Source organism: Lactuca sativa, chromosome 4 (genome assembly GCF_002870075.4).
Source record: "Lactuca sativa cultivar Salinas chromosome 4, Lsat_Salinas_v11, whole genome shotgun sequence".
Taxonomy (NCBI): domain Eukaryota; kingdom Viridiplantae; phylum Streptophyta; class Magnoliopsida; order Asterales; family Asteraceae; genus Lactuca; species Lactuca sativa.
Genome location: NC_056626.2, coordinates 268,652,534 through 268,665,638, shown reverse-complemented (window position 1 = coordinate 268,665,638; position 13,105 = coordinate 268,652,534). Strand labels below are relative to the sequence as shown.

The window sequence follows — 13,105 nt, the reverse complement described above, 5'->3', positions numbered from 1 at the left end:
CTTGGCGTACAACCTCTCCCTCCTCAGGGTATCCAAAACCTCTCGCAAGTACTCCTTGTGTTGCTCCTAGTCTTGGAGTAAACCAAGATGTCATCAATAATGACTATCACAGATCGGTCCAACATCGGTCTACATATGCGGTTCATGAGTTCCATGAACGCGGAAGGAGCATTGGTGAACCCAAAGGGCATCACCACGAACTCGTAATGACCATAGTGAATCCGGAAAGCAGACTTTTTTACATCCTCATCTCTGACTCTCATCTGGTGATAGCCTGAACATAAATCGATATTGGAAAACCAAGATGCCCCCTGAAGCTATTCGAAAAGATCGTCTATCCTAGGGAGTGGGTAACAGTTCTTCACCTTTACCTTGTTCAACTCCCGGCAGTCTATACACATCTGATGTGACCTGTCCTTCTTCTTCACAAACAAAATCGAAGCTCCCAAGGCGAACTGCTCGACCTGATAAATCTCTCGTCTAACAGCTCCTACAGCTATGTAGACAACTCATGCATCTTGGGAGGAGCCAACTGATATGGTGCCTAGGCTATCGATGTCGCACCAGGAACTGGGTCAATTCTGAACTCCACCTATCTCTCTGGAGGTATCCCAGGCAGTCCTCTAGGAACACATCTGGATACTCCCGCACAACGGGAAATCACTCACGTTCGCCTTACCTCCTTCCCGAGTATCCATAACATCGGCGACTTAACCTGCGCAACCCTGTTGAAAGGAGCGCCTAGCTCTCGCTGCTGAACACAAGGTCAGCCTATGCTGCGACCTCTCTACCTGAATCACCAACTCTCCCCCACTTGGGGTGCTGACACAAACCAACTGCTGCTCACATTCGATCACCGCCCTGTTAGGGCTCAAGCAATCCATGCCTATGATGACCTTGTTCCCACGCAAAGGAATGAGAACGAAATTGGAAGAATGTGAGTGAGAAGTCGATGAAGATGCTTGTCTCCAAAGGGAAGATTTCAGACATGAAGAATGTGACAATTGACTCATATGAGCCATGTGATCGGGGAAAACAGAAGAAAGTTACATTTGCAAAGATGGGTCAACCACCTAAGACTAGGAAGTTGGAGTTAGTGCATTTTGATTTCTACAATCCATGTTTTGTCTCTTCAATGGGAGGTTCTATGTCACTTTAATTGATGATTACATAAGAAATGTTTGGGTTTATTTCTTGAAGAACAAATATAAGGTAGTCGGTACATTTAAGAAATGTAGAGTTGCTATGGAAAAAGAAACAGATATCAAGTGTTTAAAGTCAAATAATGGGGGAGAATACAAAAATAAAGAATTTGTTGATTATTATGTTGAACAGGGGATCGGAATGCTAAAAACAGTTTCTGAAATGCCCTAACAAAATGGTGTGGCTAAGAGAATGAATCGTACACCGAGCGAGAAGACAAAGAGCATAAGACTACATACAGGACTGCCCAAGATGTTGTGGGTAGATTTGATCATGAAATTAGCATATTTAATCAACCGAGGACCCCCAACCCCTATAGCGTTCATAGTTCCAGAAGAGGAATGGCAGGGTCATGAAATTTCTCTCAAACATTTGTAAGTGTTGGGTTGGGCCTCTTACATCAAAATCAAGGATTCTGAAAGAGATAAGCTCGATGTAAAGGAAAGGAAGTGTACCTTGATATGGTATGGATTGGATGACATAGGTTACCGCTTCTGGGATAACCAAAATAAAAGGGTTATCAGAAGCCAAAATGTGGTTTTCAATGAAATTGCCATATCCAAGGATGTGTTTGTAACAAGCCTCAAGATCAAAAAGAAACCAAAAAGGAAAAGGTCAAGTTGAGTTTGATGAAATTTTAGATGATGACATTGTAAAACCTATCAGCGCCCCTGAGTAGGTGAAAGTTCAGGAAGTAGTGAGAGCTCAGTAGAGGAGGAGGAATTTTAAATGAGTGGGAGTGACCCTAAAATAGCATATCATTTTCACTCCCCATAAGGTTTAGAGTTCCAAAAGAGGAATGACAAGGTCGTGAAATGTCTCTCAAATAGTTGAAAGTGTTAGGTTGCGTCTTTTATGTCAAAATCAAGGATTTGGAAAGAGATAAGCTTGTGGCGAAGGCAAGAACGTGTACCTTCATAGGCAACAAACTGGATGTCATGGGTTACCCCTTCTACAATAACCAAAATAAAAGGCTCATCAGAAGCCAATATATGGCGTTTAATGAAAGTGCCTTATCCAAGGATAGAATTTCAACAAGCCTCAAGAGCAAAAAGAAACCAAAAAATAAAATATCAAGTTGAGTTTGATGAAATTTTAGATGACGACATTGTAAAACATATCAGCACCCTTGAGATAAGTGAAAGTTCGCGGAGCAATGGGAGCTCAGAAAGAAGACGAAGAATTTGTAATGAGTGGGAGTGGCCCTAAAAGAATAGTCGTGGATAGTAAATACATAGCCATAGAGTCAACAACAGGAGGACTCCGTAGATCCACTTGAGTCCGCAGACCTCCAGTGCAATATTCCCCATCAACAAACTACTTATTGCTGATAGAAAATGGTGAACCTGAATGTTATTCGAAGGATTTTAAGATGAAAGACTTCGTACATTGCAAGAAAGCCATGGAAGAAGAATTCAGCTCACTTGACAAGAATATGACTTGATCCTTGGTTAAGTTACCAGAAGGGAAGAAGGCGCTACAAAACAAGTGGGTGTTTTTTTTTTTCAAAAATAAGATAGATGACATCAATTAGTACAAGGCTCGATTGGTGTTCAAAAGGTTTCAACAAAAACTATGGTTGATTATAGTGAGACATTCTCTCCATTTATGAAGATGACCACTATCAGATTGGTCTTGGGTATTGTGGTTGTAGAAGATCTCCATCTTGAGCAGCTAGATGTAAAAACAACTTTTCTTCACGGTGACTTAGAAAAAGACATATATATGGCAAAACCAGAAGGTTTTCCTACAATTGGCAAGGAAAATCTAGTGTGCAAGTTGAAAAAAGGTTTGTATGTGTTGAAGCAAGCTACAAGACAGTGGTACATGATGTTTGATAACTTCACGCAGTAGAATGGGTATAGGAGATGTGAGATAGATCTTTGTTGTTACCTGAAGAAGTTTAGTCTTCATATATTATTCTCTTATTGGATGTTTGATAATGTTTTATTTATACACATTTCTAGGCAATAGTTAATACATTTTAAGCTATAATTTGGTTAATTGTAAAGAAATTTGGTACTTATTCAGACAAAAGCAGATATTCTTGAAGAAAAATGACCAAAACCGACAAAAGTTGCATACTTGAAGGATTGGAGCTGAAAAAGATACGAAAATGATGTTTTTGGACATCTTGACCGATCAGTATTTTGACCATATCTCATGACTCGTAACTCCGATTGACGAGCTTCAAAATGATCTGAAAACTAGACAAAATTTTAGATGACTCTTGTTTTTCTTCCAAATTCTAATTTCAAGTTCTCACGACGTGAGGAGTATAATATCATGATGTGAGATTGATTCTTCTAGAACATAGCTACATAGAATGCATTTTCCTTGCCGAAAACGAATTCCACTAAGATCACGACGTGATACCTAAATTCTCACAACATGAGATGTGATTTTTGGAAACGATCAATATCCCTTAGCATATCGACTTTGAGGAGTTGGATTGGAGATATTCTGGAGAGATAGTGGACTTTAGAGGTTAGAAACTTGCGAAATTCAACTATTAGAAGAGGATATCGTTTGGAAATTGAAGATTGAAGACTATACATCACATTCAATTTGCATTAGATTAGCAATGTCGAACTTTTATGATTTTGTATGCTTATTTACTACCATGAGTAACTAAATATTAGGCTTTCGTTTAGTATCCATTACACCACTATTACATTCATGGTGTCCCAATTTGATTGAGTGCATGGAAGCACCGACTTTGGAATTGTTCTATCCAGAAAACCGAACTTTTGGCGTGCTTCTAGTATGGTTGCAATATCGCCAGCTCAGTTGATATAGTTGTCCACACAAAGTCGGGTTGGAATGATAAAATCCCATGGTCGATCTTGAGGACTAAAGTAGAACGACAAATTTGGCTCAATCTTCTGGGCCATTGAAGAGGCTTGACCGTCGAAGATATTTTTATGTTTCTTAAACCTATGATTCCATGAAATATTTGGTTCAAACCTTGCTTTTCATTCAAGAATCTTTCATCATAAATACATCTTCAAAAGGCTAACAAAAAGGAATTAGAACTTATCTAAACACAGTCAACTAAAAAGGGATAAAGAGATAAAAGATAAATATTTGACAAAAACTATTTATATATGTCTTGACAAAAATTTTCTATATCTGTCTTGACAACTCCGCACCACCAAACTTGTATTATATTGTAATTTGAGTCTACTTTAGCATTCATATAAAATTTACTTACACCTAAAGGTATAGAGAACACTAAAAAAACTAACAAAATGGGCTATCTACTTTGAATTTTTGGATTTCATTAATTGACTTCCCAAAGTTGAATCTTACTTTTGGAAAGAAAAGTGGTATATACAATTAATGGCGTAGCGATGATTAAAGGTAGCAAGTGAGTGTTTTGAAGTCTAAGCTTAATGGGATAATTGTGGGTCACACTATAGCACTATAAAAAAGTCAACCCCCAGAAGTCAAGATGGCGCAGTATGAGAAACATAGTACCGGTCTGTTCATTTAACGTGGTTCAATTTGGCTCACTCGGGTTACCATCACTCATTCTTAATGCATTAAAAAGTAGTATTCTTGACGGGTTTGTCAATTGTGGATCCACAAAAATTATGCAACTTGTAACATGGACGGTATTATAAGTAGCAAACTAGGGACACACTTCCTCACTTAAAAAAGCCCATAACTTCCTCTGTAAACAAGATAATGAATAGGGAGAATTGCAAACAAGAACCATGTGTGGATGACTATGTTGATTCCAAAGGCAGACCTTGTAAGCCCGGCAAACATGGTGGTATGCGTGCTGCTCTTGCCATCCTCGGTAATTCTCCTCCTGAACTGTAGCCATATGAATCCTGGTTGAGCTTTAAGTTATTGATAGCGTGCATATTGTGACTAATATGTAGATCTAGTAGTATGTGGTGTGAATCTTTGCTGGCTAATAGATGTAATTGATGTTTTTGATCAGGACTTCAGTCATTCGAAATGATGGCTATTGCTGCGGTTGGAAACAATCTTATCACTTATGTGTTCAATGAGATGCATTTCCCTTTATCCAAGTCTGCCAACGTTGTCACAAACTTTGTTGGCACCGTCTTTCTACTTTCTCTCCTTGGTGGCTTTGTCTCTGACTCCTACCTCGGTAGCTTCCGTACCATGTTACTTTTCGGCTTCATTGAGCTATGTGTAAGTCTATATGTTTGTATATGATGATTAAATCTTCATGTTTGCTATTCAAATAATAATAAAATTGCAACAAAACGATTTTCATTTTACATTATATGTGTAGGGATTTATATTGCTATCTATACAAGCTCATCTGCCTCAACTTAGACCACCAAAATGTGACATGACGTCGAGTGTGAGCAAATGTGAGGAAGCACAAGGTCTCAAGGAGTTCATATTCTTCGCAGCCGTCTATTTGGTGGCTTTAGGAAGTGGTTGCCTAAAACCAAATATAATTTCTCTTGGAGCTGACCAATTCCGGAAAAAGGACTCGAGGAAGCTATCGACTTATTTCAACTGTGCCTATTTTGCATTTTGCATCGGTGAGCTCATAGCACTAACGGTTCTAGTTTGGGTGCAAACAAATTCTGGGATGGATATAGGGTTTGGTGTTTCAGCTGCTGCCATGGCTGTCGGATTGATATGCTTACTTTCGGGGACTTCTCTTTATAGGAACAAGCCTACTTGTGGAAGTATATTCACTCCGATTGCTCAAGTAATCAACACATAACATCTTATGTTAAACTCTTTTCTTCTTCGCAGCTTCATACATGCAGTTGTGCTTACTTTTTCTCCCCTCTATTTCAGGTTTTTGTAGCTGCAATTACGAAGAGGAAACAAGTTTGCCCTTCAAGTTTTAAGATGCTCCATGGAAGCCAAAGTACAGTCATCCTACACCATAATGTCTCAACCGAGTCACATGGTGGTAGCAGCCTCCTCCATACCGATAAGTTCAGGTCTTGTTTACAAAACTTAAGGATCAATATGTGCATTGAGATAACGCGTTCATTGTCATTAAAGGGTACTCATGAGTTTTATCTTTCTTTTGCATCCCCAATTCCTTACAGGTTCTTGGACAAAGCATGTATTAAGATTCAAGACGATACTGGAAGCAATGAAAGTCCATGGAGGTTGTGCACTATGTCCCAAGTTGAGCAAGTGAAGATACTCATATCAGTAGTTCCCATTTTTGCCTGCACCATCATCTTCAACACCATTTTAGCACAACTCCAAACGTTCTCTGTTCAACAAGGTAGCATTATGAATACCAAACTCACCTCAAACTTTGAAATTCCTCCAGCATCCCTCCAATCCATCCCATACGTCATGCTAGTATTCCTAGTCCCTCTCTATGAGACAGCCTTTGTCCGCATTGCACGCAAAATCACAGGGCATGACTCAGGAATCTCTCCACTACAAAGGGTCGGTGTCGGGCTCTTCATTGCAACATTCTCCATGGTTTCAGCTGCAGTAGTTGAGAACAAGCGAAGAACAATGGCTTTGAGAGATCCGAGAGAAACCCTCTCAATCTTTTGGATCGCACCACAGTTTCTTGTTTTTGGGGTCTCAGAGATGTTCACTGCAGTTGGGCTAATCGAATTCTTTTATAAGCAATCATTAGAAGGCATGCAATCTTTTTTGACAGCAATGACGTATTGCTCATACTCATTTGGATTCTACATAAGTTCTATCTTGGTATCCCTTGTGAACAAGGTCACTTCTAGGTCCGGCCATGGTGGATGGCTCAGCGACAACAACCTCAACAACGACAGATTAGACCTTTTCTACTGGTTATTAGCTGGTCTAAGCTTCGTAAACTTCTTTAACTACCTTTTCTGGTCAAGGTGGTATTGCTACAACCCATTATTGGCGGGTCATCATGAGGGCCCTGGCTGCCCCAAGGATTCAACATCCAATAGAAACGACATCGAAACTGGCTAACAACATCACTTCCAGTGAGCTTATGCAATACATTTAGTAATAGTGAAAGAGAAAAAGACCTAGAAATGATTATCCTGATAACCTTTAGAACATCAAGTGCAGCATTTTACGGGTTTGACTTTGTTAGTGCCGGAGTCCTTTGTGTGTTTAACTTTGATGCGTAAGGGTCCACCATAAAAGATTTAGTTCACCATCTGATTTCAAGAGTCTAAAAAGATGTTAGGTATAAACCCATCACCTCTATGCTTCAGTTGCTATTAGTTGTCTCCTAGCCTGCTTTCATTCCCTTTGTACATGTTATATTAATATGTCATGAGTTTCGCTTTTGTTAGTTTTGGGTGGAACTCTCTCTCTCTCTCTCTCTCTCTCTCTCTTCTCTCTCTCTCCTCTACTCTCTCTCATCTCTCTCTCTCTCTCTCTCTCTCTTCTCTCTCTCTCTCCTCTCTCTCTCTCTCTCTCTCTCTCTCTCTCTCTCTCTCTCTCTCTCTCTCTCTCTCTCTCTCTCTCTCCTCTCTCTCTCTCTCTCTCTCTCTCTATATATATATATATATATATATATATAATATATATATATATATATATATATATATATATATATATATATATATATAGAGAGAGAGAGAGAGAGAGAGGGGGGCTAGGTTAATATGTTTCTTACATTATTGTATATTAGATTGCACTAATTATTTAATTAAATAAAAATAGATATTAAATGATTTCAATAATTGTATGTATATATATTAAATGATATTTATAATTATAATTCTCTTTTTATAGAAACTAATTAAAATCGTCATAAATGTCAGCAATAACATTCTTTCGGAATTAATTAATACTTAGGGTTTATGTATGGGTTTGTTGTTTGTTTCTGGACTCATTCACTTAAAATACAATAAAGTTGCATGGAATATGAAAAACGAGAGTGTATTTTACTATAATACACTCTAATTCTGTTAGAATACACTCTTATTCTTCTATATACGAATTCATTCTAAAAGAATATTATTGTTGACATTAATAACGAATTAAATTATTTTCCATAAAGCGAATTATAACTATGTAGATCATTTAATATACATATATTTTTTACTAAATTTTTATTGGTGCATTCTAGCACACAATAGATGTGACAAACATTTGAACCTATATATATATATATATATATATATATATATATATATATATATATATATATATATATATATATATATATATGAGTTCAAGTGTATTATCTATCTATTGTGTGGATGTATAATTGATTGCGCACCAATCATATTAAAAAGGTAATAGTGTAAATTTACATATTAATTAATATTTTTAAATTATTTAAGTTGATTATTATCTAAAAACAATTCTCTTTGGTTTAGACAATTATTTATAAATTCATTAAGAATAATAATCTATATATAACAATATCATATACATTTTTCCTACCATACTTTTTCTTCTTCATATTATTCATCAGATGCTTTCTTCTTAAGAAGTTTCATCGATGGAGTTATTTTTTTCTTTCTTCTTTTCAGGTGTTGATCTCATAGAATCCTTCATTTATCTTTTAGGTGTTGCTCTTGCAGAATATTCCCATATAAATTTTCTACAAGTAACACAACCCATAAAATTTCATAAAAAGAAAAATTCACACTAAAAGCATAAAAATCCCCATAGCAAATGAATTATAACTTTGACATTCCTTTCATAATATTCAAATGGAATCAAACAAAAAACTATTAATAAAACTCATGACAATTACATGTATTCTAAAAGAATTAAGGGTTAGTTCAATTTCAACAAATTCTAACAAAGACATAAAATTGACCACCAGTTCGAATAGAATCGTTCACTTTCAATGATATCTAACATACATTTGTTGGCAAAATCAATACATTTGTCCTTCACATTATTCTATCAGGATTTTTTAACGTAATCATACAAAATACCTTTACAAACCCATGACAGTGACATGTATTCTCATAGAATTTTCGGTTCCTTCGTTTTTAGAAACCCTAACAAAACCATAAAATTGATCACACACTCAAGTATACTAGTTCGATTTCATCGGTTTTCACCAATACATTTCTTATCAAAAAAAATAAAATTTCTACTCCCTAATTTTCTATCGGAATTTATCGACACAATCGAAACTACAAAAAGTAAAAAGATGCCAAAACCGTACCTTGTGGTGGAGAAATGAAATCATCATCGTCATCATGAAGATTGAACATTGTTGTGGCGATGATCTTGAATTTTGACTTGAAAGAACTAGCTCTTGTATTCCTCAGTATTCCACAGTCGATGTTCTCTGAAATCAAGGAACAATACTTCTTCAAGAATGCTCTTAACAATAATCGATCATTATATAAATTTGATCAACAGAATCACCCGATTTTGAGGTTGATTCTACATTATCTTCATTCTTTTTCTCTTCTGATGGAAATGTTTAGTGATACGGTTTATGCGATATTTGGGGATGATCAAATCCGTTATTAACATATACCAATTTTTCCTAATAAAATGGGGATGCTAAATGTATACAAATACCTTTAGAGAACCGTTGACAATCATTTTGTTGATATTAATGTATTTTTTAATTTCTTAATATACTTCTTCATTTAATTAGTTAGGAATAATTGGTCCACAATCAATCCTGCATCCACATAATAGTTACCATCCACACAATAAACTAATATATATATATATATATATATATATATATATATATATATATATATATATATATATATATATATATATATAACATTTGTGACAACTGGAAAATTTTGGATTAAGCAAGGTTTAAAATGTAGCCATGTATAAGTACAACCACAATGTAACATTGTTGCCATAAAAATTTTGAAATCAAAAAGGACATTATTAGGACAAGTATATATGTAAGTATATATGCATACTTTGAAAATCTTGGTTGAAGTAAGCACTTAAAGGGCATTAGTTATATGAGTATATATATACCTTGGAAATCATATTTATAACAAGCTCTTTAAAGTAAACAGACTATAACAAGTCAAGACAAATCAAATAGTTGGAACATAAATCATGAATTAATACTTTGCTTTATAGTTTATGGCCTAGTACCCCACCTACCTTGGAATATCGGTTTGCTTGGGACCACTTAAGGCCGAAATCTCCCCCCCCCCCCCCCCCCAGAGCACCCTAGGCCGAAAACACCACCCTAGAACCCCACTATGGCCGAAAACACAAGCTAGAGTAGGTCTAGGACTGAAATCACAAGCCTAGGACCACCTAGGCCGAAATCAAACCAAGTCTAGGCTGAAATCACTTGAGATTTCGGCCATATTAAGGAAATTTGAAAGGGATTTCGGTTTAAGAGGAGCAAAAGGATAAGGTTAGGTGACTTTGTGATAGGATACTTCATCGGTTTACCATGTAGATTAATACCTAGAAAACTTCCAAGCAATTATCCCCCAGTTATCAAAGTAAACATCCCATCATGTACCACGTTATCTAAAGGCCGAATTCATACCACAAACCCCACCATTTCTTCATCCTACTTCCTCTTTACTTTCCTTCTTCTCTTAAGAATTCATTTCCAAGTTTCAAAGGATTTTAGCTCCAAGTTCATCCTTAGAATTTTGGTGAGTTTATCCCACTAATCTAGTGTTTTATTACACTTTCATGTTAGTTTCATATTATTTACACGTATTATTAGGTGTTAAACCTCTTAGGGTACGATCATTTTCCAAGAAGTTCATCAACCTCATTCAAGTGTTTAGGCTTGGAATCTTCACATCATCTCTTCAAACAACCCACAAAAATCCACTACATCACTTCATTATAAGTCGTAGTAACGATAGTAGACACCTGTCACCTGCTTCGATTTATCATTTGAAGTTGTAGCTAGCAACCAAAGGTGGACATGCAACCCCATATAGATCTATACATATGTGTCTCGCTCCGAAGATTAACGGTTATGGTAGTGTGGGTATGCTAAGTGTGTTTAGACTAAGTTAATGAATATAGTCTCACTAAAAGGCCTTTCACTAAGGTAGGTGAAAAGCTATCAACCCTAATTTATAAGTAGATAAGTTATTAGGCATAATGAATTTGTAAGGAGTTTATAAAAGCCAAGCATAATTGGTATGCATGTATAGTATAAGGCACTAGCTTTTATAACTAAGTATGTTTATTGTATAAGCTTTGTAGTAACACGGTGTATGTTATTATTCTAACAATATAACAAATGGACATATTAATGTTGGAACTAGTTAATGTATTTACAACATATAAATTTTAAACCATTGTTTTATAAACTAGTCTAGTATTTACATAAAATGATGATATTTATGTGTATTTTGTATGAATTAATATTTTATAGCAAATGTATTCTCCCCCAAAACATGTAAAAATATAAAATACTCACCATAGAGTACGGTTGTAGGGTTGTTTCGACTATTTGATGCGATAAATCGAGATGTGTTTCCTTGAACACGAACCTCCGAGATTAATTTTGCTTCCTAGGAATTTTTTAATATAAATTAATATGTGGAGGGTTGTTTAGTAATTTATCTAAAGCATATGGTTATTTTACAAATTTAAATAAAATGAATGGGACTAAGTTTGTTAATAATTTTTAAATAAGGGACTAAATTAATTTATTTAAATTCTAAGCTTGATTTTTGGATTTATTTTGCAAAACATTCTCAAGGATGGGTGTAATCTATTTAAATAAAATGAGTTTAATTACTTTAGACTTATTTTCACAGAATTTTTTGAGTGGGTAAGTTATGAACATTTTAATTTGTAGTTTGAAAGTTTGGGACCTGTTTTATAATAAAAATCGAAAGTGAAGGTGGATTTTTGAGATTTAAAATGGAACTTTGGAATAGGAGGTCATCACCACTTGTTTACCCGTCGAGTGCATGTATCAACAAAAGAATAAAAAAGTTTTTCAATTCTCGCTTTGGCCTCAAATTCAAAGGAACAACAAAGGAGGGTGGAGGGGACTTATTTACGGTGGCGATGGAGGTCGAAGATGGTGGTGATCGGCAGTGGAGAAGGATGGTAGTGGGTGCTTGATGGTGGTAGAAAGAGGTTCCGACAACCTCCTACTGTCATTTTCTACATTATTTCGTTGATGAATTGACTAAAGAGAGTGAGACTGTAACATCCCGAGTTCAGGAGTGCAAGTTTAGGTTTCAAACTGTAAATGTGGAAGGGCAACTCAGCGAGTCCATGGGTGGACTCGGCGAGTAGGGTCGCGACTCTAGTCACGTGTTAAGTGGCCAACTCGGCGAGTCGGAGGCTGGACTCGGCGAGTAGGTGCTGAGTGGAGAAAACCCTAATTTCGGAGGAGGAGCCCTATTTAAAGGACATTATACCCTCTCCCCCAGCCTCTTTACCCTCCCTTGAAGTCCATAAAACCCTAAGTCGCGTTTGTGAGGGATTTGAGAGCATTTGAACCTTGGAGAAGGGATTTTGGAGGAGATCTTGGAGAGTTAAGAGGCTTGGAGCAAGGGGCTTTGCTAAGATTCAGATTTCTCTTCTGTTGGAGCTTCCTTTTGAGGTATTATTTCGTTGCTTGGGCTGTTATTCATCTAGATTCATCAGTTTGGAGTATTTGGAAAGATTACCTAGTGGTAGTTTGAGTTTGGAGGTTGGATCTGAGGTTGCTACCTCAGATCTGGAATGGAGAAGGTCTAGAGTGCATTAAAGTCCCTGTTCTTGAGTCTTTGGTGAAGCCATCTTGTCCTAAACCCTAGCCCTAGAGTGTAAAATGCCTAGATCTCTTTGGATTCACGTCAAGTTTGCCACTTTACGTGATGGATGGGTTGTAGAAGGGTAGATCTATGGTTTGGATCAACTGCATGGCCTGGAAGGCTTCTGTATGGGTTAAGATCTAGAGGCACTCGGCGAGTCACAAAGGTGTACTTGGCGAGTTGCTTGAAGATGGGCAGGAACTCGGCGAGTTGGAAGAACAACTCAGCGAGTAGGTTGA

The 13,105-nt window shown here is 36.6% G+C and overlaps 1 protein-coding gene across 1 annotated transcript; it reads left to right on the top strand.

Moving 5' to 3' along the window:
- Positions 1 to 4,850: 4,850 nt before the first annotated feature.
- On the top strand, positions 4,851 to 7,465 carry LOC111899275 (protein NRT1/ PTR FAMILY 4.4). Its single transcript, XM_023895133.3, has 5 exons — positions 4,851 to 5,008; positions 5,156 to 5,373; positions 5,477 to 5,908; positions 6,001 to 6,149; positions 6,261 to 7,465. Exons 1-5 carry the CDS (start codon positions 4,894 to 4,896, stop codon positions 7,132 to 7,134), a joined length of 1,788 nt encoding a protein of 595 aa, XP_023750901.1. The 5' UTR covers positions 4,851 to 4,893; the 3' UTR covers positions 7,135 to 7,465.
- Positions 7,466 to 13,105: the final 5,640 nt, after the last annotated feature.

Bases quoted from the DNA above. Each gene is read 5' to 3' on its own strand.
- LOC111899275 (XM_023895133.3), top strand. From the start codon at position 4,894: ATGAATAGGGAGAATTGCAAACAAGAACCATGTGTGGATGACTATGTT. The intron at 5,909-6,000 runs GTAATCAACACA...CCTCTATTTCAG, and splicing joins TATTCACTCCGATTGCTCAA to GTTTTTGTAGCTGCAATTAC. The intron at 6,150-6,260 runs GTCTTGTTTACA...AATTCCTTACAG, and splicing joins CTCCATACCGATAAGTTCAG to GTTCTTGGACAAAGCATGTA.